General features: G+C 38.6%; 2 protein-coding genes across 2 annotated transcripts; one reads left to right on the top strand and one right to left on the bottom strand.

Moving 5' to 3' along the window:
- The first annotated feature begins 53 nt into the window (after window positions 1-53).
- LOC125232739 (probable cytochrome P450 6a14) lies at window positions 54-7,417 on the top strand. The gene is made up of 6 exons (XM_048138503.1): window positions 54-867; window positions 1,024-1,226; window positions 1,277-1,281; window positions 4,392-4,455; window positions 6,080-6,331; window positions 6,987-7,417. Exons 1-6 carry the CDS (start codon window positions 194-196, stop codon window positions 7,157-7,159), a joined length of 1,371 nt encoding a protein of 456 aa, XP_047994460.1. The 5' UTR covers window positions 54-193; the 3' UTR covers window positions 7,160-7,417.
- Window positions 7,418-12,360: 4,943 nt separating this feature from the next.
- LOC125232738 lies at window positions 12,361-14,452 on the bottom strand. The gene is made up of 3 exons (XM_048138502.1): window positions 14,272-14,452; window positions 14,047-14,177; window positions 12,361-13,215 (listed from the first exon to the last, which is right to left on the bottom strand). The coding sequence occupies exons 1-3, from the start codon at window positions 14,450-14,452 to the stop codon at window positions 12,361-12,363; spliced, it is 1,167 nt and encodes a 388-aa protein (XP_047994459.1).
- Window positions 14,453-25,239: the final 10,787 nt, after the last annotated feature.

Here is a 25,239-nt window from a genome sequence, read left to right as displayed (position 1 = left end):
GGGCGCGTGGCTTATGGAAGGGTGATCGGCGGCAAAGCCTATGGTCAGTAGCCGCTATCCGCCACGACCGGCGCCGGGCATCTCACTATCAAAAAAAAAGTTTAAATTTTATATCACATGTGAAGTAAAAAAAAAATAGTGAATTTTTTTAATTACCTAATATTATGAGTGCGATATAGTTTTCAGTTACAAAATGTCTTTATTGGCAAAAATTTTCACCGCTGAGGTGATTGCAGGCATAGTTTTTGGATTTTTGAGCCTGTACTTGTGGTTCCAGTATAAGTACACTTATTGGTCGAGAAGAGGTGTTAGCGGGCCCAAACCGACGTTTCCATTCGGCAACATTACGGATGTGATAAAACGGAAGTCACAGTTTTTTCAGCCCTACATTGACAATTACGATAAATATAAACATTTGCCGTACGTCGGCATGTACTCGTTTTACCGGCCAGTGCTCTCGATTCACGATCCGGATATAGCGAAGCTTATTTTGATCAAAGATTTTGATCACTTTCAAGCCCACGGAATATTTTCTGGTGGAGAGGGTGACCCGCTGGCCGGTCACCTTTTCAACATGCACGGCGAACAATGGAAAATGTTGCGATCGAAAATGTCCCCCACCTTCACGTCAGGGAAAGTGAAGATGATGTATCCGTTGGTGGAGCACATTGCTAATGAAGCTCTGAACTACGTGGACTTGCTGTATTCAAACGGGGAAACGGTCAACTTCACCGACCTGTACGCGAAGTATTCTATGGAAATTATTGGTAGTGTTGGATTCGGTGTTGAATGTAACGGATTCAAAAATCCCAATTCAGAATTCTATATTCGAGGACATGAGTATTTTGATCCGCAATCTAGTTACTGGTAAGTAATAATACGAATAATATCTTAATGCAATAACTTGTCAGGTAACGAGGTAAGTAGCTCACCTACAATTGCGTGTATTTCCAAAATTACGGAATATAATGTTTCTTAATAATCATTATCATTTATGCACAATTAACGTAATAACCATTTCAGGACTTTTGTTCGCGCTCTAGCATTTTTTATGCCCGATTTTTTCAAGATTTTGAAAATCAGACGAATAAGCCCAAGGATAATAAACTTCTTCTTCAGCTTAGTAAAGGAAAGCGTGGAATATAGACAAAAGCATTCCTACATACGTAACGACTTCTTACAAACTTTAGTAGAGTTAAATAATGAGCAAAAGATGAATGACAAAGGTAACTTTAAATTTTTAAAAATATTTAAATAAATAAAATATAATCTATAGCCATAGTAATCATTAAATAATTCAAATGGGTCATACAGATACGGAATTTTCGAAATAAGTAATCAATTGCTCCTCAGTGTCTCTTACTAAATTTGTAATTTCAAAAGATAAACCACTCTACTGCTACTATACTATATACAAATTTATAAGAAATACTTAAATACCTACGGATAAATTGCTTCTTATGTATATGATGATAAACAAGCTTACTAGCTTTTACCCGCGGCTTCGCCTCGCGTAATAAAAGTATTCTTATTGAAACGTTTACAAAAAATAAGATTTTCATTTGGATCCGTAGGTTTCTTTGTAGGTACATCTGTCCGCGATTATTTCGATTAAGGTAAAGCGGGACAATTCTCGACGGGGGGGGGCATTGTAACTGATCTATTTGCTGTACGGTCAGCCAAGAAAGTGGTTTCCCACTTTTCGACTCTATTGATCGAAAAGTGGAAAACCACTTTTTTGCCTGACTGTACCTTACACATATTACTATTGTTTTAAAAGAAATTCTTTCAATGACTGTAGAATTGTTACACAGCGACCACAGCGTAGGTAGTAGGTACGAATATGTATGTATTTTACCTATATAAATATTTATACTGGAGAAACTTCATACAACCCACATAGCCAGTATCTCGACGCTATGGGTCGGTAGGGTAAAAAACACTTCCTTGCATTATCGCTTACAATTTTTTCCATTTTGCTTATACTTATTGCAAACGTAAACATATAAAAGGCAAGCAAACAACGATCTTCTTACAGCACATTGAATGTAATAGTTATTACCGATGCAGGATACTCGCCGATGCCTACTTACTAATCCCTTCCCATTGAGCCACCTGCATTTTACACTGCCTAGATATCGATTGCCGACCGATTATTCCGACCCCAATCCTATTCTTATCCCCGTCCCTATCTCTATCCTTGTCCCCGTCCCTCCCCTATCCCTATCCCCATCCCCGTCCCCTATTCCTATCGCTATTTCTATCCCTATCCTTATCTATCCCTATCCCTATCCCTATCCCTATCCCTATCCCTATCCCTATCCCTATCCCTATCCCTATCCCTATCCCTATCCCTATCCCTATCCCTATCCCTATCCCTATCCCTATCCCTATCCCTATCCCTATCCCTATCCCTATCCCTATCCCTATCCCATCCCTATCCCTATCCCTATCCCTATCCCTATCCCTATCCCTATCCCTATCCCTATCCCTATCCCTATCCCTATCCCTATCCCTATCCCTATCCCTATCCCTATCCCTATCCCCCTATCCCTATCCCTATCCCTATCCCTATCCCCCTATCCCTATCCCTATCCCTATCCCTATCCCTATCCCTATCCCTATCCCTATCCCTATCCCTATCCCTATCCCTATCCCTATCCCTATCCCTATCCCTATCCCTATCCCTATGCCTATCCCTATGCCTATCCCTATCCCTATCCCTATCCCTAACCCTATCCCGTCCCCGTCCCCGTCCCCGTCCCCGTCCTCGTCCTCGTCCCTGTCCCTGTCCTCGTCCCTGTCCCTGTCCCTGTCCCTGTCCCGGTCCCTGTCCCTGTCCCTGTCCCTATCCCTGTCCTTGCCCCTGTCAAATTATCATGCTAGAAGGTGAACTTTGAAAAATCCTTTCTTAGTGCTCCTCTAAGGAACTTCCGTGTCAATTTGAAATCTCTTGAACCAGAAGTAAAGATAAAAACTAAACCTATACTTATGGCTATTTTGGATATTTTAACCCCATTGCACAACAACAGGGGAGAAAATTTCTTTTCCACCTCATTAAATTTTGAAATCGTTGTATTTATCGTGATCAGCGACCCAATAAACCATAAAAATGATACCCATATTGTGTTTTTGACTTTACCCCCTTTGCACCCCTTTAGGGGTCAAATTTTCAAAAAACCTGAAACATGTATTTATATAGTCATAATTTCTTTAGGAATCCTCCTGTGAAGTTTCGAATAAAATAGTCAAACTAATCTTGTTTCCCCATACAAACTTTGAACCCCCATTTCGCCCTTTTAAGAGGAGAATTTTGAAAAATCCTTTCTTAGTGCTCCTCTACGCCATATAAAGAACCTATGTGCCAAATTTGAAATCTCTAGGACCAGCGGTTTCGGCTGTGTGTTGATATATTATGTCAGTTAGTCAGTCAGTCAGTTTCTTCTTTTATATATTTTTTGATATTTAAACCCCATTGCACTACAACAGGGAGAAGGTATTTCACTTCCGCCTAGTTAGATTTTAAAAACGTTGTATTTATCGTGATCAGCGACCCAATAAACCGTAAAAACGATACCCATATTAATTTTTTGACTTTATCACCCCTTTTCACCCTTTTAGGGGTTACATTTTCAAAAAACCTGAAACACGTCTTTAGTCATATGTTTTTAGGATCCCTCTTGTGAAGTTTCGAATAAAACAGTGAAACTAACATTGTTTCCCCATACAAACTTTGAACCCCCATTTGACCCCCTTAGGAGGCGAATTTTGAAAAATCCTTTCTTAGTGGTCCTCTACACTATATAAGGAACCTACGTGCCAAATTTGACATCTCTAGGACCAGCTGTTTCGGCTGTGCGTTGATATGTCAGTCAGTCAGTCAATATCTTCTTTTATATATTTTTTTGATATTTAAATCCCATTGCACCACAACAGGGGAGAAGGTATTTCACTTCCGCCTCGTTAGATTTTAAAAACGTTGTATTTATCGTGATCAGCGACCCGATAAACCATAAAAACGATACCCATATTGATTTTTTGACTTTATCACCCCCTTTTCACCCTTTTAGGGGTTACATTTTCAAAAAACCGTAAACACGTATTCAGTCATATGTCTTAAGGAATCTTCCTGTGAAGTTTCGAATAAAATAGTCAAACTAATCTAGTTTCCCCATACAAACTTTGAACCCCCATTTGACCCCCTTAGGAGGTGAATTTTGAAAAATCCTTTCTTAGTGCTCCTCTACACTATATAAGGAACCTACGTGCCAAATTTGAAATCTCTAGGACCAGCGGTTTCGGCTGTGCGGTGATATCAGTCAGTCAGTCAGTCAGTCAGTCAGTCAGTCAGTCAGTCTTCTTCTTTTATATATTTAGATTAAAACAAAAAGTATGACGGAGAATGCACTTATGAGGCGCAGAACGAAATGGTCTATTTGAACATGGTCATTGACGGTGAGTCACTGAATACAGAGAGCAAAATTACATTTACGGTGAGCGTAGCGAGGGTAATTACTGAGCGTAGCGAGCGATCGTAAGCAAGAATCCAGAGGATGGTGAGAAATTGTGTTGACGCTCAAATTAGAAATAATTTTGCTACCATCCTATATGGGAAAAAACCTAGCTTCACCTCAAATATATGAGCGATCAAATATATGAAAGAGGCGCGTTCCTAGTACACAGTCTAAGGTCGTGCAGGTGAACGGGCACCGTGCTTATATGAGTGAGTATGACAGGTCGACTGTTCGCGTTTTTGACAGGCGGTAACTATGAGGTAACCGAGAGCGGGTGGGCGACACTTTCAGCGGGGAGCGGGAGTGCCCATACTGTTACTGTAAGATAGTACTCTTTATTATACTGTGGTTAGGTTTAGGGCGTGCATTGAATCCTGAAATTCCTGGACAAGGGACAAGCAAAGGGTTATCATATCATTGCTGAGCGTAGCGAGCTATCGCAAATTAGAATCTAGAAGATCCAATTAATAGTAATTTGTTTTATAAGGGGGCAAAGTTGTTGTTTAACCGCACGTGCTAATATTGAAGCCCGAGCAAGCAAAAGATTCCAATATTGAACCGCGAGCGTAGCGAGTTTTCAAGGTGAAACACAAAATTTTTCACCACACCAACACGAACAAAATACTGATTATAAAACATCAAACTAAATCAAATCTATAAATTTGTTCAATATTTATAATTCAAAATCATCATTTATAGGTAATTTCTACCAGCCAGCTCAAGATATCAAGTTAAAATTTGTATGAAATTACTTTGCACTCTTGCGGATAAAATGCAATTTTGCTACCTATCTGTTTTCGAATAGCAAAGGAAGCCTTTATATCAGTTGGTGTGGTGAAAAAAATATTATGCTATCATCTCCTATGGGAAAAAACTTAGCTCAAAATCAGTTTTCCAAATAAGTGATGTGAAAAGTAATGTCCCTAATTATCCGCTGTTTTTAATAACGACAATGAGAAGTTAAAAGTGTAAGGAATCTCATAAAGAGTGTTAGGTATTTTACCGGACCTTAAAATAATTTGCAAATTTGTTGTTTTATTTCAGAGGATAATTAAAATATAATTAGAACTAATTTTAGTGATACATATTAGATCGAATTTAAGTTACTACCCATAACTATAAGTTTCTAGGTTTTATTCTATCTTTCGTAATTAACCCCCGACGCAAAAACGAAGGGGTGTTATAAGTTTGACGTGTCTGTCTGTGTGTATGTCTGTCTGTCTGTCTGTTTGTCTGTCTGTTTGTGTGTGTGTGTCTGTCTGTGGCATCGTAGCGCTCGAACGGATGAACCGATTTTGATTTAGTTTTTTTTATCTGAAAGCTGAGTTAGTCGGGAGTGTTCTTAGCCATGTTTCATGAAAATCGGGTTTTTTCAAAATTTTAATTTTGTGGTTAGGTTATATTCATTTCTCTTGTGGATTCTGTGGTGAATATTTTATATGCAGATACAGCTTTGATTGTTACATGGGAGTGGGAGGGACTGAAATTCTCGACAATTTTGTGTCACGAACAGAGTTAACCATAAAATTTGCATCAAGCTTTATAATTATTGTTTCACGTTTCAGAAACAATGCGGTTGCACCCGCCAATGCGTGCTTTATTTCGGAAATGCACGAAATCCTACAAAATGCCCAACAGTGATTTGGTTATAGAGAAGGGAACGCTTCTGTTCGTACCGAATCAAGCGATACAAATGAATCCGGAAATATTTCCGCAGCCAGAAAAGTTCAATCCGGGGAGGTTTGCGCCGGAAAATAAGTCTAAAATGCACCCATGCCATTGGATGCCGTTTGGAGAGGGTCCACGCAAATGTTTAGGTAAGTGATCTTAGTTGCAGCAGTTGAGTGTCGTTCCCCGCGGATGGTCAACAATTTACTCTTGACCAGAGGGCCAGGAACTTATGAAATTTGTTCCTGCTTCTAATAAGTAGGCCCGGTGTATGTCAGCTATACGACCTTCGTTCTTACATACTGCCTTCTTTCTTACATTATTAAATTGGCAAAAACGGAAGTAACTTCCTACTCCTGTCATTGCTCAGTTCTATCATAGCGGTGCTCGATTGTTTACTTGGTCCGAGTGACGGTGAGGCGGAAGATGGCAGGCGCTCCTGCTCAAGGCAAATAATTATTCCACTATTTAAAATTTAACCTTGTCCCAGTAATAACCTATTATTCAATCAAATGATCATATTGACTCAGATTTAGCCTTCGCCTTAGAATAACTTAGGTCACCCTTAACGAGTTGGATCTAAATACTATTCAAATATTTATATTGAATCATTAAAGTGTATGTATATGTATAAATATAAACAGCTTTTCAATTATATCTGTACTAGTAGATGGGAACATAAATGTTTTGAGGTGTCGAAGTAGAATTAACCTACTCGTATTTGAATTTAAATTACACTGTTAGTCCTGGCTCGATGCGTTTACATCATGTTAAGTATTAATAAAACAACTTGTTTGATTTTAGGTCTCCGCCAAGGCTACATTCAATCCAAGATGGCGCTTGTTAAGATACTGAACAAGTACGAGCTACTCCTAGACAAGAGGACACCGGTGCCCATGAAGCTCAAAGCTTCTTCGCTGGCGTACGCGGCCAACGGAGGCGTTTGGCTCAAACTCAGGCAGATTTACAACGACTGACAAAATACATAATTATATGTAGAGCAATAATAAACTATTAAGAGTGCCCGGAACCAAAAGTAGGCATTATTAACAGCTGCAATATCAAGAAAACAAAAATATTTAACGACATATGTAAAAACCAAAATTGGAGCACGCTTCTTCAAACAGAGAATAAGATTATAGAAATCGCAGTCAAATTTTATCACTTATCAGGCCCCGTAGCCGAATGGCATTTATCCGACGCGAAACGAAAACGAAACGCCGTGAAAGGTAGTCTGGCTCTGTCGCGCCAATACACAAGAGCGATAGAGATAGATATCTACTAGCGTTTCGTTTCGTGAGCGTTTGTGCCATTCGGCTACGCACCCAGACCCCGTAGCCGAATGGCATTTCTGCGACGCGAAACGCCACCGAAACGCCGCAGAAATTTAGTCTGGCTCTCTCGCGCCAATACGCAAGAGCGACAGAGATAGATTGCATTTCTGCGGCGTTTCGCGTCGCAGAAATGCCTTTCGGCTACGGGGCAGCTATGAACATCTTAATTGATATACAAATTAGACCAGTTTATCGAACTTTGAACTTATCATGTTGCATTTAAGCTATTTGATGATTAATGTTTGTTTTGTTTGTCCGGGCCTTTATTTATATGTAGTTCATTCTTGCGCTACAATATGTCTAAAGCCATACGCGAGATAAATTAGTCGTTTTAGTGATGGCCCGCGGTGTTGACAGTTCAAAGACTCGTGTGACCTTTACTCACCACGTGCCGCATGCATAATCAAACATGTGGGAGTTTTACTCAACTCGAATAAGTCACTACATGCCTGGATTACTACACTTCGCTATACTGCAACGTGTTTGGAATCTTTACTAATCCGTAATAGATATAAGTGTTTTGTAAGAATTGATTTTTAACGCTCATGCCAAAGATTAATAAATGTGTGTTGAATGTAACCGGAAAGTTACATTTAACGATTGCTAATTGAAAATTAATTGATTAGATTTTATTGCAATAAATAGAGTTCAAATAAAAAGCTAAAAAAACTTTTTTCTTCTGTCTGTGCGTAAGAATAGAGGATAAGTATTTTTATGCCATGACCGATTTGTGTACAATATTACCTAGGTACTACCTATCTACTAAAAGTGATCCCTACAGTTATTAGTTCTAGGACGATTCTCTATCAGCGACTATTTATCTCAACGTCATTTCGAAACTGAGATTAACATTTGCGATCGATCGGGAGTCGGGACAAGGCCAGCAGAAGCGCATGACCACACCAAACATATTTGCACAAAAGTAACTAGATAGGTACTTGCGCAACGAAAGTATGCAGGTGCTTGCGTAACGTCACCTTGAAAGCCAAAATATTCCCGCAAGCAAGTCAAGTTCACATTTCGTCTCAAGTTTACCGTGTGAGTGCCGTCAGTTTCGTAAGTTTGAGGCGTTGACCTGCACGGTCGCTTAATTGGCCTTTTCGCCGGTAATCGCAGCCATCGCAGGTAGCGCTTAATTTTGGGCTCTTTTCGAAGTGCGTCAATAATTTGCACTTTATTTAATTAGTAAAACCTTCTTAGGAGGAACATGGGAGTAATCCGTTTAAATATAAAGTATTTTTTCTTTCCTAATTTATTATGTAGCTATAAGTGAAAACCTGTAATTGGTTTTGTATTTTTATTGTAATTTCTAGATACATTTAGCGCTGTTGGTTTTCCATGAATCAAAATAAAATAAAATAAAATATATTAAGCCACTTGCAATAATTTACGGAGTGAATATACATATAAGTCACCCTGAGTGGCTTTTACTACGAGACCAAGCACGAAATCGCGAAAAAGAAAGTTGTCAGTTTCATTATCTGTTTTTAGCGATACTAAATCTAGCAGGCGACTAAACTCTGTCTAGCTTTAGAGCATCAGCTGAACCCACCTCCACTCTACTGAGGGTCTTTTACAAAACTGAGTAGGTTTTAGTAGGGATGGTAGAATAATATGGAAAACACTGAATGCCAAAAGAAGAGGACTCTATCACCATTTATGATCTAGCGACGATGTGAAGATAGGGCAGAAGGTAAGAGACAAAACATGAGGCTTCACGTGCAATAAGGTCCTTTTAACTGAAATTCTAACAGAAATCTAAAAAACTCTGGAAACATAAGGTCCTTTCTGCAATGCAAAAGCCACAAATAATACAATAAATATGTAGATTCTGTGAGCATACGTTTGCGAAATTGCCGTTTCGGCGCTGCGCGCGTATTCGGACAGACAAGGCGACCGTGACACCGCCGTAACTGAGACACTGACGCAATTAATAACGTGATGAAAGCAAATACACATTTCCATGCTATTAACAAATTTCACACGGCATTTATTTCAATATTTAAAAATGTCAAATATTGCATTCTTTGTTTCTCGTGGATTGCACATAAAAAAAGAGCTAGTAAGTACAAATGGTGGACATAATGCCTTGCCTTAGGCATTCTCTACCAGTCAACCACTGGGTTAAAAAGAAACATTTGGTACGTGCAGGCATCGTGACAGAAAACAATAATCAGATATCACTTTCTATTCTACTATTTACAAATTAAAACTATTATCATTAAATACTATAATGAGGGGATGAACTTACACATATACTCTATAAGATATACTTACATAAACAGCTACTTATATACATAATACCTACATGTACCTACAACGAAACGTTAATCACGAGCCAGTGAAGTGCTTACGAACCATGCGTTTGAAAATAAATTTACTTGGAGCTTTTCTAATATTTAGTGGAAGGCCGTTCCACAGGCGTATTGCCTGGACTGTAAAAGAGTTGGTCATGAAACCGGTGCGATGAGGCGGAATGGAAAGCTTGAGGCTGCGGGAGGTACGGAGAACACACCCGGGGCGAGCAGAAACAAACTTGAACTTGGACTTGAGATATTCCGGTGTATTCGGTTCAAAAAGGACAGAGTAAAGGGAAGTTAACAATCTCAATGACCTACGCTCTCGGATGGTTAGCCAATTAAGTCGCTTACGATAAGCTGATACGTGGTCGTATTTCCGAAGGCCAAATATGAACCTAATACAATTGTTAAGCAATCTGTCCAGTTTGTTGAGTGTGGTTTGCACAACGTTGGAGTAGCACACATCAGCATAATCAATTACCGGAAGTACGAGACCTTGAACGAGAAGGGTTTTTGTGCTTACTGGCAGGAAGTTTTTGAACCTGTAAAGTGATCTTAGCGTGTTCGTCACTCTGCGACATACATCAGACACCTGGGGTTCCCACGTAAGACCACTGTCTATAATTAGACCAAGATTTTTTACTTTGGATGATAGCGGTATCACGACATCCTCAAACATGATTGGTGCGATACTTTTTAAATCCATCAACGCAAGCATTCGTGGACTCCCAACTACGATCGCTTGACATTTAGTTGGGTTAACGACGATCCCAAAAGAACGTGACCATGCAGAAAGACGTATTAAATTATTATTTATGATAGAGACTGCATGATCCACATCTTTAACGTTCGCTTGTGTGTATAACTGTAGATCGTCAGCATAAAGGTGGTACGAGCAGGTAATTTTAGGGGTAATCATATTGATGAAAATTGAAAAAAGAAGAGGTGAAAGAATGCCGCCCTGTGGAACTCCAGCAGAGAGATCACACCAGTCAGAGGTGGTACGGTCAGCACGAACAGATTGTCGGCGATCCTGGAGATACGAAGCAAACCACTGAACTGCCGACGATGACATATTTAAGTGACTAAGGCAGGCCAGCAGAAGGTCATGGTTAACCGCATTAAACGCGTTCGAGAAGTCAACAAGTACTAGCAATGTTAACTGAGAGGCCTCCATACCTTGTCTGACATCTTCGACTACTTTAAGCAGAGCGGTGCAAGTGCTGTGCCCCGGGCGAAAACCCGACTGAAAAGGAGACAGAATTTGATTGGAGTAAACATGAGACGACAACTGCTTATGGACGATAGCTTCAACTATCTTGGAAAGAAAGGGAAGAATGGAAATAGGGCGAAAATCTTTTAGAGTAATGGGGTTTGAAATTTTGGGAAGAGGTATGACATAGGCTTTTCGCCATGCTGAAGGAAATACTCCGGTAGTGAGTGAAAAGTTAACAATGTGAGTTATAACAGGGAGGACACAATCCAAGATGCTAACGATCATTAATCTGCTCAAATCGTCATGACCTACTGCGTTTGATTTAACTGATTTTATTACCTTACCTATATCATCGTCAGTGGCTGGAGATAGTGAAAAAGTTACATCAGAAAGATAAGGCAATGTCTTAATGTACTCTAAACTTTTGGCTAATGTAGTTGAATCTAAAGGTAACGTTTTAGCAAAGTGACAATTTAAGTCATTAAGGGGCAATGAGGAGGTAGTTGGACAAGTGGATTTGACAACGCCAATTGATTTTAAGAATTTCCACGTTTCGGCTTGTGAAGAACATGCGATATTGTCGTGGATATATTTCCGCTTGGCTGCCCTCACGATCTGATTACATTTATTCCTGGCTGTTTTAAAAATGTTCCATTTATCTACGCAGCGGTCTCGCTTGTACCTCCTAAATGCCCGATCGCGTCTTGCCATAGCAGTTCTCACTGCCTGGTTAATCCACGGCGCAGGGGGGCGCTTTAACTTTACTGTACGTATGGGAGCATGTATATTAAATAGCTTCAGCACAGTCGAATTAAATAAGTTCACAGCCTCGTCAACGGATGGTGCCGAAAATATCGTCGACCAGTCCTCTGTGTTAGCGTCACGTCTTAAAGTGTCAATGTCGAGCTTAGCGAAACTACGGATTTGGACAGTGACACGTTGCGGTTTGGGAGGTCGGACTCGGTAACTCAGGTAAATAAGGTCATGATGCGAAAAGCCTGGGGCCGGAAACTGACCGACAGCATCTGCAAGATCAATAGACGAGACAATAACAAGGTCTAACCAGGAGTCTGACGTATCTGCGTTGTGGTGAGTGGGCTTAAGAGGAAGAACTGCTAAGTCAGTAGACTCCAAAGTAGCATATAAGTAATCTTCACGTTTATTACATTTTACGAAAGCAGGAAAAACTACAGCAATGAAAAGATTTCATATTGGTAGAAGTAAACTTAAATAAACATTTAATGCGTCTGCATGGGTACCTACTTAACTAAGAAAACAAAAGCAAGTAAGTTTATTCGGCCTAAACAAAAAACCTTTCGGAGATACCTTTACTTTTGGTCTTTACTAGTTGACTCTTTTTTAGAGGCTGAACTATCGTCATCGTCACGATTTTGACGAGATTTGTCTTTATCCTTAGATTCACTTTGTTCGTTTTCTTCATTTTTCGAGTCATCTTTGTTTGATTTTTCATCTTTATTGGCTGCATTATCGTCATTCTTTGAATAATTGGGATCCAGGTCCAGATGTTCGTGGATCCTACGAGCTTTGTCAACATTAAATCTAACGTAAGAACGTTTCATAGGCATCGGTTTATTGGTTTCTTTAGTTTCATTTGCACTTTTTTCGTTTTGTTTTATTTTATCTGTATCGCCGCTACTATCTGATTCCCCAGAAACAATTTCAAGACCAGTGTCACGAGTGATATCTTTAGGTTCTAAGTTAAACTTAATTTGCCGTTCTATGGCATCGAACTCCTTTTTCAGATTCTCTTGAAGTTTATGGGTTAATTCTTTTGCTAACGCTTTAGCATTTTCTACTTCTTTGTCCCGGGGCAGTATTGCTTTCTGAGTTTTTAGGCCCTTAGTTTTCGTGGGAGTCATTGCACTAAATGGTTTGCCTATATTCTTTAATATGTCATTCAAGAGCTCACGTATATACATCTCAAGTAATCTTACCCTTTCTTCAGGGACTAATGATAGCGAAGAAGAGAATGTCTGCGGAATGTCAAAGTCACCTACTTTGCTGTCACTTGCTAGTACCAAAAGTTGGGGCACGGTTTGTTCATATCCTTTCGCGTTTGTTGTAACGAATAATTCCTCTTCTGAATCTTCTTCGTCAATATCAGTTTTGTATGGCTTCGTACCCTCTGCGTTAAAAGAATGAATCTGCCTTTCATGCCTTTGCTGCAAGTTAAAATATAAACTTAGTTTTTTTGAGGAATATTTATCCATTTGTGAGTATTATGTTGCTGTTAATATTATACCCTTAACTGGCGCTTTAGTGTCCCTAAAAATCCGATTTGCAACAGTTATTTGTTACAAGTAGTAGTAAGTAAAAGTAACAAAATACCGTAAAAAGTTGTATTATTTTCTTTAAGAAGCTACAAAACAAACAAAACTACCTAATTTTAAAAGTTGAAAAACCTTTAAATACTCATGCCTAGGTCTAAATCGGCACTAGGCTTTGTACCTACGAACAATTCTGACGCAAAAATGAGAATTGAATTATGGTTATGACTGTTATGAGCAGCGTCAGCGTCATCCAGCAGATTATTTGTAATAACCATGCCGAAGCTATGATCAGCAGCATTGCTACCAGAGAAGTTACCAGTATGTCATCCATATTGCCGATGAGCTGTGCTCTGACGTGCATTATCGTAAAGTCGACGGCGAGCAGTACGCGCGCCACGATCAGCAGCGTCGACAGTATCCAGCAGATTGTGTGCAACCACGCCGACGCTATGCTCAGCAGGGTTGTTCAGTACACGCCGGTCGTACGCTAGTGTCCATACTCTACTTTGTAGGGAAGTTACCAGTATATCCATATTGCCGATGAGCTGTGCTCTGACGTGCACTAGCGTGAAGTCGACGGCGAGCAGTACGCGCGCCACGATCAGCAGCGTCGACAGTATCCAGCAGATTGTGTGCAGCCACGCCGACGCTATGCTCAGCAGGGTTGTTCAGTACACGCCGGTCGTACGCTAGTGTCCATACTCTACTTTGTAGGGAAGTTACCAGTATATCATCCATATTGCCGATGAGCTGCGCTCTGACGTGCACTAGCGTGAAGTCGACGGCGAGTAGTACGCGCGCCACGATCAGCAGCGTCGACAGTATCCAGCAGATTGTGTGCAACCACGCCGACGCTATGCTCAGCAGGGTTGTTCAGTACACGCCGGTCGTACGCTAGTGTCCATACTCTACTTTGTAGGGAAGTTACCAGTATATCATCCATATTGCCGATGAGCTGCGCTCTGACGTGCACTAGTGTGAAGTCGACGGCGAGCAGTACGCGCGCCACGATCAGCAGCGTCGACAGTATCCAGCAGATTGTGTGCAGCCACGCTGACGCTATGCTCAGCAGCGTTGCTTGGTACACGCCGCGGATACGCCGGTCGTACGCTAGCGTGGCCACGTTCATAGCGAAGCCGCATCTTTATGCGTTTATACATCGAATTATATATTTTACTTTGTAAAGGCGGGCTTTACGAGTTATACGAAGAGGCCTAGGATATTGGGGTTAAATTGCGCTGTCCCCACGAATGCCACTTACGTAGCGAGGGCCCATTTAGACAGTACGGAAACTCTCATACGAGTTTTATCGCATTGCGGTATTTGATGGATGTGCAAAATTGTACGTAACCTTAACAGCCCGCAATGTAACTAAAACCGCATGCGAGTTTGCACGCTGTCTAAATCAGGCCTTAGACTGCACGATTGGCTCGCATAGGTATATAACGTGAATATAAATTTTTTTTTTTATTTATTCGTATGGCAAAGAACAGAAACATTTATAAGTTTAAATTAAGCCCAATCAGCCAATCGTGATTTGACGCCAATGTGTAGGCCCATTCGTAATACCAGTCTTCACTAGGGTTAGTATCTATGCAAAATACTCATCTAGAATGAGTATAACAAAAGTACAGAGACCTGTGCCATTAATGTTCTTTAGAACGATTCGCTTTAAAGTTACTTCATCGTACATAGTAGCATATTAAAATTAAAGATGTTCAAATTTCACTTAAGACAAAGTGGAACAGTAAGTACTCGTACTTCTTCCTCACTTAACTGATGTCTTTTAAGTGCGTATACAAGCCGGTAAATCTTGTGGCTTAATAAAGTTATTGTATAATACATTGGAGTGCCTTGACCGTAAGGTTAGGAATATTTTGACCTCTACAGGTGTTTGTGTCAGAGTGATTTAACAATCAAAGTTACTTAGATTCGATGATCGTATACTAGTAAATATGTAAAGGCCGTTGCACATTCAATGCCATTGCACATTTATGTTTAGAAGAATCCTTTGAGTAAATATGTTCCGTAATGGATTATAAATACCTATGTATATTATATACCTAGCTGGGACAATAGTCCCAACAAGAGAACAGACAGAATTAAGAGTACAGTCGTTGACACTCGTACATGACGTATCGTATAGTTCTCTCTCTCTCTCTCTCTCTATAGTTCATCAGTATTGGTGTGACAGAGCCAGCTGCGTATCGTTCACCATTCACCACGGAGCGCCAATGATTGAACCCTACAGGGCCTTCTACAACAAAGTAGGTGAAAAAATAAAGATAAGCGAAACAAACTTACGTCGGGGAACCAGTGGCATCAGCTAATTTCGAGCATAGATCCTCTAGCCCCCTGTGGGTGACGATTGACGTGTAAAGGCACAGCAGTGCCATGGTCAAACAAAACAGGAACATGATCGGGAGAGCACGCCAGTGTCTTTGCGCGCTGCCGGATTTTAAATAGAAAAAAAAAAACAAATTCAATTCAACCGACAAAAGTAATTAATGGCGTATAAAATTGATAATGTACAGAAAATTTAATGAGAATCGTACAATTTACTTAGGTACACAACTAACGACCCGTACAGTTGTAAACATTTCGTGGATAATATACATAGAGTAGGAGGAAACTGAAAATTGTACAGAGTCCATCAAAAAACAGTAAACAATATTTTTTTAAAATCTCGTAGGTATCAGAAAATAATGGGGGTCATGACCCCCCCCTGGAGCCTAGGCTGGCCATACAAATAGACCACGTGACCTCCCCCCGGGGGGCCTGGGCCTTTACCACGTGACCCCCCCCCCTGGGCACGAACCTGGATCCGCGCTTGAGGCTTACGTGGGTCTGGTAACGTACTTACCCCGTGACATTATGTGTAGTGCCCGAGGAGCACATAAGGAACATCGTGGTCCAGACCAGACCGGCCAAGCTGGAGACTAGAGGAATGTAAGTCGGTAGGTAGCATACACTGTTGTCGGCCCACTGGGTGGTCACGAATTCCACTGGTGCATCGGTCTCTGGAGGAGTTTTTTAATATTATGACGAAGGAAAACTGTTAGTGAATTTTACTGTTACAAGTGTAAAATTATCTCGCGACTCGACGCGAAATAAGGGTCCCTCAAACATATCGACACTGAATAGGCTTTCGCCGAGCAAAAATCGTTCGTTAGTATCCACGGCTGCGTCCAGCGACGACGACGCTAGCTAGAACCGATTCGGAAAAACATAATCGGCGTCTTTGTATTGGAAAATGTTTATAAAATACTGTACATACCTACTCTAATTGTAGTTTGTCGTTTCAATTTATGTTTACAATATGCAATGTACTTTAAACAAAATCTTGTAAATGGCTATTACCAAAATCATGTATTTCAGTCTTGAAAGAGAAGAACTCGTGTACCATTCGGTGTACAGTGGAGTGGGTGACGATCTTAGGAAAGAGCACGCACTTTTCACCGAACATGAACCTTAGTCTGTGGATACAGCATGTACAGACTGAACCAAATACGAATGCCAAGAAAAATAGCATCATGTGAGCCCCTGGAAACAAAAGAAGGTCAAAACGCAACATTACCAAAATGTACCTAATGTTTTCATGTCCATTCAGGCATGTCCATTTGAATTCAGCTAATAAAGTAGTTCTTAAAATATGTTTGATGAAATACGAGGTTTGTTTTATCTCAGTGGATGTAGTGCAAAAATTCTCATGAGAGTTTGAAGCTCTGCAAAACGGGAATATAAATAATGGACTATTCTATGATGCCATGCTGAATGCTGTACGTGTCAGGTTTGTCTATTTGGTATATGATTAGATTGATTAGCTTCGCCACGGCATATGACGGTAAATATGTCTGATAGAAGGCCTTGCTGTGTTAAGGGTGCAATTGCATTTCATCTCATTTGGATGTGCTGCGTGGGTACGGTAAAGAAATGTAGAGGAGCTTCTAGTAGGGTCCGAAGTATACCAGATGAATCTTACAACGAAAACTACCTACGGTGATAGGTCTTCTATCTATCTATCTATCTAGTACCTACTTAATTATCTACGCCAAATATTGCTTTCATTACTGAATATGACCCAGCTACGGTTAAGAGTAGCGATTTGGTTTTTTCTTAATGTCTTAATTATTGCTTCTTTTGTCTAAGATATAACATAGGTACTATATTGTACTTATTTGTTTAAGGACAAATGCATTGCTAATCAGGATTCCGTCTAATGTTTGCAAATGGTGACCCACTAACAGACATGGATGATGAAATACGATGCAACTTTACGTTTACCTAAATTCGCTCAAGGAGGCTCAATAGGCTCATGATGTAGATAGTTAAAGTATATTAGATAGGTATAATAGACAGGTAGAATAGATAAGTAAAGAGTTGTACACACTCTTAGGCCGATAGATAAGTAGATAATTAATAATTTTGGTATCTACATGGTGACAGTAAAGGGCCCAGGGACCCTACTGACGATCAGTCTGCCGGACGGTCACGGAATGTCAATTAGAAGTAAAGTGAGCGCGCCCAAAAAAGACCAGGTCGACTGTCCGGCGGACTGCTAGTCAGTGGGCGTCATAAAAATATCCGTAAAACTATAAAATTAGCAACCAAATCCAATTACGTAACGATACATATAACACATGTCGGCGACGAAGGATAATAAAGTGATTTAACGGTAAAATGTAAAACACTGTGACTTCACAACACACGGCCTTGCTGATTATGTCATACGACATTTTGCAACAATAAAATTACGCACGAGATAATGCCGAGAAGTTGACGGACTAGTTTCACTCATTTCGACAAAACTCCGGATTTTCCTTACTCCCATTCACAGTTGCGAATGTTGTGAAGATAGGTATCCGCGACGTAAACGTTGGTAAAGTTCTACGAAACAATCTTTCATTCCAAAATAAGTGGAAGAAGGATGAAATCATGAATCATGATGATTGGTTTAGGAAAGTGCACAACGCCGGTATTGGTGGTGATTGGTGACAATGTAGTTTCCTGGGTTATGCGTGCTGTCTAACAAAGAGCAGTATAGGTACATAATATACGATACCTAGATACCAAAATCGTATTGTGTAAATCTGTTGCCTTCTGCTGCGTGCCTAATTGCCTATACACAAATTAGTAGGCAGTCTTACAATATCCATTCAATTGCTCTAAAATTTTCAATGGCCTCTATTGTCAAGTAAAATAAAGGTGACAGCTGGTAACTAGAGCTACCAAAAGCAACTGAGTGGCTATGTTATGGTGTAGGCATGTCGTTTAGCAGGACCTATACAGCCAACAAGTACCTAAGTAGGTAGGTACCTGACTTACATAATTGACATAATTGTACAGTTTTAGTAAACTTGGCACAGGCATATGGAAATGTTTTATTGCCATTACAGTATTGAGAAAGCATACCTTTCCAGCATACGTTGATTTCGCTCTCATTTCGTTCAATTAGTCTGAGCTCTTGATACAAGACAGTCTTATGCGAAGATTTGTTATCGTTCGAGAATATAAAACTGTTGACCATTGACTCGTCATAGCTCGATGTTCGCGATCCGTAAGATATTTGATCGAAAGCCATTGCGGTTTAGTTTCATGTGTAGATGAAAGAAATAATAGTTCTATGCACAATCAAGGAATCATGCATGATTTGTGCATGACAGTCTGTAATGTCATTCTGAAAGTCATTGTTGATTGACACTGACTGGGTAACAACCAAAGAATATAATACTCACTGGTAACAACCACGAACCTATTTTAGCCTAGGAACCATCCGGTCTTGCTACTACTGGGAAAATAACTTAATTCTATAACAGTACTTTTTATGTCACCAAAAATTAAGTTTGGTAATTTGAAATTGTTTTTTTAGTTAAGCCACCAAAATTTGTGACAAAAAACGTATAATAGAATAAAAAAAATATTATTTTAATTCACTAAAAATCAGGCGAAAATGGAATCAGGACTTTTGTTTTAAATTCGACTACTTTTATTTATGACCCTTATAACACATTAAGAAACCACCTATTTTTGTGAATGATACTTCGTAGTAGCAAAAAGCGGACTAATTAAATCAGTTATGACACAAGCAATAAAAGGACAAGTGAAGTTATGGTTGTTTTGTATATACATTATGTGTTGAAACACTATGAAAACTGAAACCACCCCAAAAACAAGACGGATGTTCAATATTTTACTAGCTCGGAATAACATTCACGGCAAAAATTACATAAGCAAAAAAATTGGAACAGACTTTTCGTTAGGATCATAATAAAGAAGAATAAAAATTAATCCACCTTTAAATGCTCGCCAAGAAGCGCTAAAACCACATACTGAAATAAGTATTTTCATATTCTTCTTACCTACAAACTCTCTACCATTGACGATGTAATTTCCTGCATTTCTCAAAAGTGACTCATGTGTTCAACCGCATTTTCATTACATCATGGTATAATAATATATTTCGTCGCCACTACTATCGCTTAAATAGCTCAGGTTGTAATAGCGTAGCGTAACGTAAAATGACGGACGGTCCTCATGTCGTGGGTTCGATCCCCGGCAGTCGAAATGAACTTTTTTTGGTTTTTATTTTTATTTTATTTTTCTTTTACCGCCTTTTTACCCCCTTTATTTAAAATATTGTTTTCTTTTTCTTGTATATAACATTTTATTTAATGCTGTGAGTAATTTAGGTACAGTCAAGATATTTAATTCCCTAGCCATTTTAAAATGTTATTAGACACATGTAATGCAATAAGGTCGAAAACTGTATTTCAGTATTAGTATTGATTGAAGGTAACCTAAGGTTCAACATCGTTCCTCCCCGCAACCGCAATACTCTGTCTTAGCTAACCATCGCTAGACGTTATGCCCTTGTAATAAGGATTACAAATGTACAGTGACAGTTGTCCGGTATGACTCATAGATTTATATATTATTAAGCTAGATTGAGTTGTTAGGCCAAAAAGTGTGTCCACATGAGAGGGTAAAGTTGGGGCTGGTGTCCCTCTCGCACTTATTGCCACTGTCAAAATTATTTGAATGACGTCATCACTGTCATTATTTGGGGATACCAGTCAATATTCAAAGTTACTACCAAATCTACTAATACCGAATTAAAGGTTTTTTTTAATTGCGCAAATCTTTGGTTTTATGGCTTCATAATAATGACTTACCAATTCGCTACAAGGTATTAATATCCTTGCCTCGATATAATACAAAAATCATTTAAGAAGTTTATTAACTTAATTATCATACAGGTAAAAACACTACTACTATAGTAATCTCTTTATGGTCACACGTGCGAGAGGGACACCAGCCCCAACTTTCACCCTCTCATGTGGATACACTTTTACTATCCTAATAAGAACGTTTTTCTGCACCGGTGATAAAGTTCAATTTATTATGGCAAAAAAAGTGTGAGCTCAGTCCCTATTGAAAGTCCATGGTATGACTCAATGAAAAATTGGCTAAATAGTAATCGGAAAACAAGCAAAAAGGGTAGAATATATTTCTATAAGTTATTTCGTTGGATTACATTACAAAATGAATGTATAATACATTATAATACTCGTTGTAATTGTATAGATTTAAATAAATAATTTTATTAGTTCAAATGAATGACCGTCAAGGAACAAAAACTAATTGAGTCGCTATTAGACCGTTTTCACATTATCCGATCCGATAACGGATGTCGGAAGGATATCAATAGATGAATCCAAGATTCCGCCTGTAATGTATGGGATATCGGCCCGACATCCGATATCGGATCGGATAATGCGAAAACGCACTTAGGTCTACATTTTACACTTTTGAAAACCAAGATTAATTAGAGTCAGTTGTATGGTCGGTATGTAGTGTAAATAAAAAGTCGAAAATTAGTAGGTTCTTTCTATACTTTTTGCTATGTATTTTATATTTCAATAGGCTTCTGTACCCATATATTACAGTACTTTCAATATGTGCTATCCTATAATTAAATTCGGACACTCGCGTAGACACTTCTAATATTATTTGAATGGCATTACCAACATTAAATCTCCTTTTGAAAATAAATTTTAAAGAATATCCCACTATCAGATCAGAGCCACTGGTATTTAATTTAAAACAAATGCCTATAATAAATAAATCCGATTAACCTTTGGGTTGTCTGCTGTCGAATTTAATTATTTTCATAGAAAATATTTTTCCCCTCACTAGCTCGGAAACACGTGTTTTGTCCTTTAATACCAGCGGGTAAAAACGCATTTTATCCACTAGTGGGTAAAGTAATTTGACCTTGAATAAAGTCAAATTAACTGCTTTAAAATTGATAAACGTAGGTGAATCTAGTAATAAAGATGATTTACCACCTGTGGAACTACTGAAAGCAGTGATTAAATGCATTTTTGCGTTGTAGTTTCCTCGCTATAGTGAGGGGAAAAGTTTTGTGTTACACTCGGGTGCAAATGTATTTTACTTCTCGTGTGTTAAAAAACTCGCAAGTTCAGGATTCTATTTTCGAACCACTCGCTTCGCTCGTGGTTCAACTATAGAATCCTTTCACTTGCTCGTTTTTCAATTCCACACTCGGCGTTAAAATACAACTTTGCCCCCTTGTATAACAAATAACCATTAATTTGTATCCTTCCAGCTCGAGATTCTTGGAAGCCCTGTAAATTTTTCTTTGTGACAACAAGATATGACATGTCAGGAAATTTACACATACATACATTACATACATTTATTGTAATAAACGTAGTACAAGTGACCAAGATAAAGATGATACAGTAGGGTATTTTTAAAGTTTATGTAATGAAGAAGTAAAATTGCGGCCTTTTTTAGGTATTTCTATTTATGGAATAAATTGGAAATATCTAATACCTACATAATTATTATATATTGGTAGCGGCTCCATTCGTTCAATATTCGTTCGCAATTCATTTTGACATTTAAGTCATTTGAGTTTGAGCATATTATGACAAAAGGTATTTTGATAAAGAGTTTTTAGTGTGTCGCAGTTCCATTTGCAATTTTGATACTTAGGTCTTTATACACTAAGTTGGTTATGGCATGAACGATTTTTTTCCTAAGCAGATAAGAAGTTAACGTTATTAGCATCAACAAGAATGTTATAAATGCAATTTAGATTTAGACCCAGATTTTTAAAACATTTTTGTTATGAATTGTGCGTCCTTGTATTTAATGACATTGCAGTAGCTTGTACTTATCAACTTATAATATAAATAAAACATTAAAAAAATTAATTAAAAAAGCTGTAATATGAAGTTAACGTTATTAGCATCAACAAGAATGTTATAAATGCAATTTAGATTTAGACCCAGATTTTTAAAACATTTTTGTTATGAATTGTGCGTCCTTGTATTTAATGACATTGCAGTAGCTTGTACTTATCAACTTATAATATAAATAAAACATTAAAAAAATTAATTAAAAAAGCTGTAATATCTACGACCTACGTATGCGACGACTGAGATTTGAACCCGTGACCTGTGGCTTGTAAGTCTAACGATAATCGCCGGGGCTATACCTGGCCGTGACATATGGGTCGAAATTAGACTTTGCATAGCTTTCGCGTGTTTGTAACAAGCGTTGCTTCAACGATTCTGAAGAATGGAAGAATACATCTCACAAGATGACGGAGATCTGTCAAATGGTAGAAGAGAAAAACGTGAGATAGATGTATGTACTGACAAGTATATACTCTTTTCGACGACTGTCAAATCGCATGCCTAAAATAAATATGTAATTTTTTAAATTACTTTGGACTTTATTATCGGTGGGAAACGTCTGTTTTTAATCTACCTAAAATATTACTTATGTAGAAATAGGCATGTAATGAGGAGGAACACTCAAAGGATACGACAGATGGCGCCACCCCATTAGTCCGTGAGACGTGAGAGCGAGAAGCTGATAATTATGTTTTTTTCTCTCTCTCTCACATATGAATGACAGTGACATGCCTAGACTCTTGCATAGGCGCCGCCTGGCAGGGGTAAAATGTCAGTGTGCCTCCTCATTTACGTTAATGTGTAATAGAAGAACAGAATAAAAAGCATGCGACACGGCTCATCACCTACTCTCGGCCCAGCTCCACTGGCGTGGTGGTTTGCCATATGGATTCCTAAATGTAAGACTCTAAGGTCCAAACCAAAGCACGCAAAAAATGTAAATATATTATTAAATTAAAGTATTAAATAAAGGTCATACTTATTGGGTGGATTATCATGCTGTTAATATTGTTAAATAGGGACAGTAAAAGTCAACCTCGTACTATTATCTGTTCCTAATTTGCCCGGTCAAATATTTAGATTTTTTTATTTCCATATAAATATATTGGTGGTTTTTATATGCTAAATATCTGAAATATTATGTGCTATTCATTTCTGCTTAAAAATATCTGTTGTTATATTTGCTCTAGAGCACGTTAGAAAAAAATCAAAAATTCTATATCATTAAAAAAAGTCTTATTTCCCGTCATATATTTAGGTGGCTTCGGGTTGTAAACCTTAAAACTGATTTTTTTTTACATGTGTCCACCATTAAATTACTGTAAGGTATTTTGCTGAAAGAAAACGCTTATTTTTTGGGCGTAGTTTTTTTTAATATCTTCCATTCCAAACTATTGGTGGATTCGAAAATATAGGTTTTTTAAATTGCGATTAAACGCTGTATATGAAAAAAAACTACTGTTGTAGAATTATTTTCAAAAATATCGCACCGTTCTTAGGCTATTTAGGGATTGGGAATAACATGGGAATAACCATCAAATAACCATAGAATAACCTGTTTACTCTGGTAAGAATACTTTTCTAGCTCGATGATGATTCAATTTAGTATGGAAATAATTTTTAAGAAAAAAAAAACCGTCGCCTTTCGGGTTCTGGTGAAAGCTACTTGCGAATGTTGGATTATGTAGAAATGTGTAAGTATTTTTTTAAACTGCTTTTAATGCTTTAATTATTAGATAGCAACACAAATGAATATACGTATAACGTTAAGGTTTGAGGAGTTTCCTCAATTCCTCATGAATTCGATTATATTATAAGAAATCGAAGCTTGACAAACTTTGACTTGAAAACTCAATATGCTTAACAAACATAACTAAATAAATGTCACTGTTCTGAACTTAAATGCATGCTTTTCTTACAAAAATACCAAAGTCACTATGAGTGTGCCGTTCAGATTTGAGGAGTTCGGTTCTGACTATCATCAGCAGTTCCACTACTTCCACTGCACCAAATGTCACTGTTCCGGACGTAAGTGCATGCTGTTCTTATAAAAATACCAAAGTCACTATAAGCGTGCCGTTCAGATTTGAGGAGTTCGGTTCTGACCATCATCAGCAGTTCCACTGTACCAAATGTCACTGTTCTAGACGTAAGCGCATGCTGTTCTTATAAAAATGGCAAAGTCACTATAAGCGTGCCGTTCAGATTTGAGGAGTTTGGTTCTGGCCATCATCAGCAATTCCACTGCACCAAATGTCACTGTTCTGGACGAAAGTGCATGCTGTTCTTATAAAAATACCAAAGTCACTATAAGCGTGCCGTTCAGATTTGAGGAGTTCGGTTCTGACCATCATCAGCAATTCCACTGCACCAAATGTCACTGTTCCGTACCTAAATGCATGCTGTTCCTTTAAAAACACAAAAATCACCATATGTATGCCTTTTAGATTCGAGGAGTTCCCTCGATTTCTCCAGGATCCCATCATCAGAACTGGGTTCTGAGAAAAATGGGACCAATCTGTATGCATATACATTCAATCATAAAAAAAATTTTCAAAATCGGTCCAGTAAAGACGGAGATATCGAGGAACAAACATAAAAAATAAAAATAAAAAAAATAAAAAAAAACATACAGACGACTTGATAACCGTCCTTCTTGAGAGATATGAGGCGACGGTTAAAAATGACA

This window comes from Leguminivora glycinivorella, chromosome 13 (genome assembly GCF_023078275.1).
Source record: "Leguminivora glycinivorella isolate SPB_JAAS2020 chromosome 13, LegGlyc_1.1, whole genome shotgun sequence".
NCBI classification, from domain to species: domain Eukaryota; kingdom Metazoa; phylum Arthropoda; class Insecta; order Lepidoptera; family Tortricidae; genus Leguminivora; species Leguminivora glycinivorella.
Note: the sequence above shows the minus strand (reverse complement) of the source record. Positions and strands in the feature narration are given on the sequence as shown.

What these genes read in the sequence shown, in the direction of transcription:
- LOC125232739 (XM_048138503.1), top strand. Translation starts at nt 194, where the DNA reads ATGTCTTTATTGGCAAAAATTTTCACCGCTGAGGTGATTGCAGGCATA. An exon ending in TTTGAACATGGTCATTGACG is followed by an intron (nt 4,456 to 6,079) that starts GTGAGTCACTGA and finishes TTCACGTTTCAG; the next exon opens with AAACAATGCGGTTGCACCCG. An exon ending in GGGTCCACGCAAATGTTTAG is followed by an intron (nt 6,332 to 6,986) that starts GTAAGTGATCTT and finishes GTTTGATTTTAG; the next exon opens with GTCTCCGCCAAGGCTACATT.
- LOC125232738 (XM_048138502.1), bottom strand. Translation starts at nt 14,452, where the DNA reads ATGAACGTGGCCACGCTAGCGTACGACCGGCGTATCCGCGGCGTGTAC. An exon ending in CGTCAGAGCGCAGCTCATCG is followed by an intron (nt 14,178 to 14,271) that starts GCAATATGGATG and finishes TGCTGAGCATAG; the next exon opens with CGTCGGCGTGGTTGCACACA. An exon ending in GCAATATGGATGATATACTG is followed by an intron (nt 13,216 to 14,046) that starts GTAACTTCCCTA and finishes TTTAACTTGCAG; the next exon opens with CAAAGGCATGAAAGGCAGAT.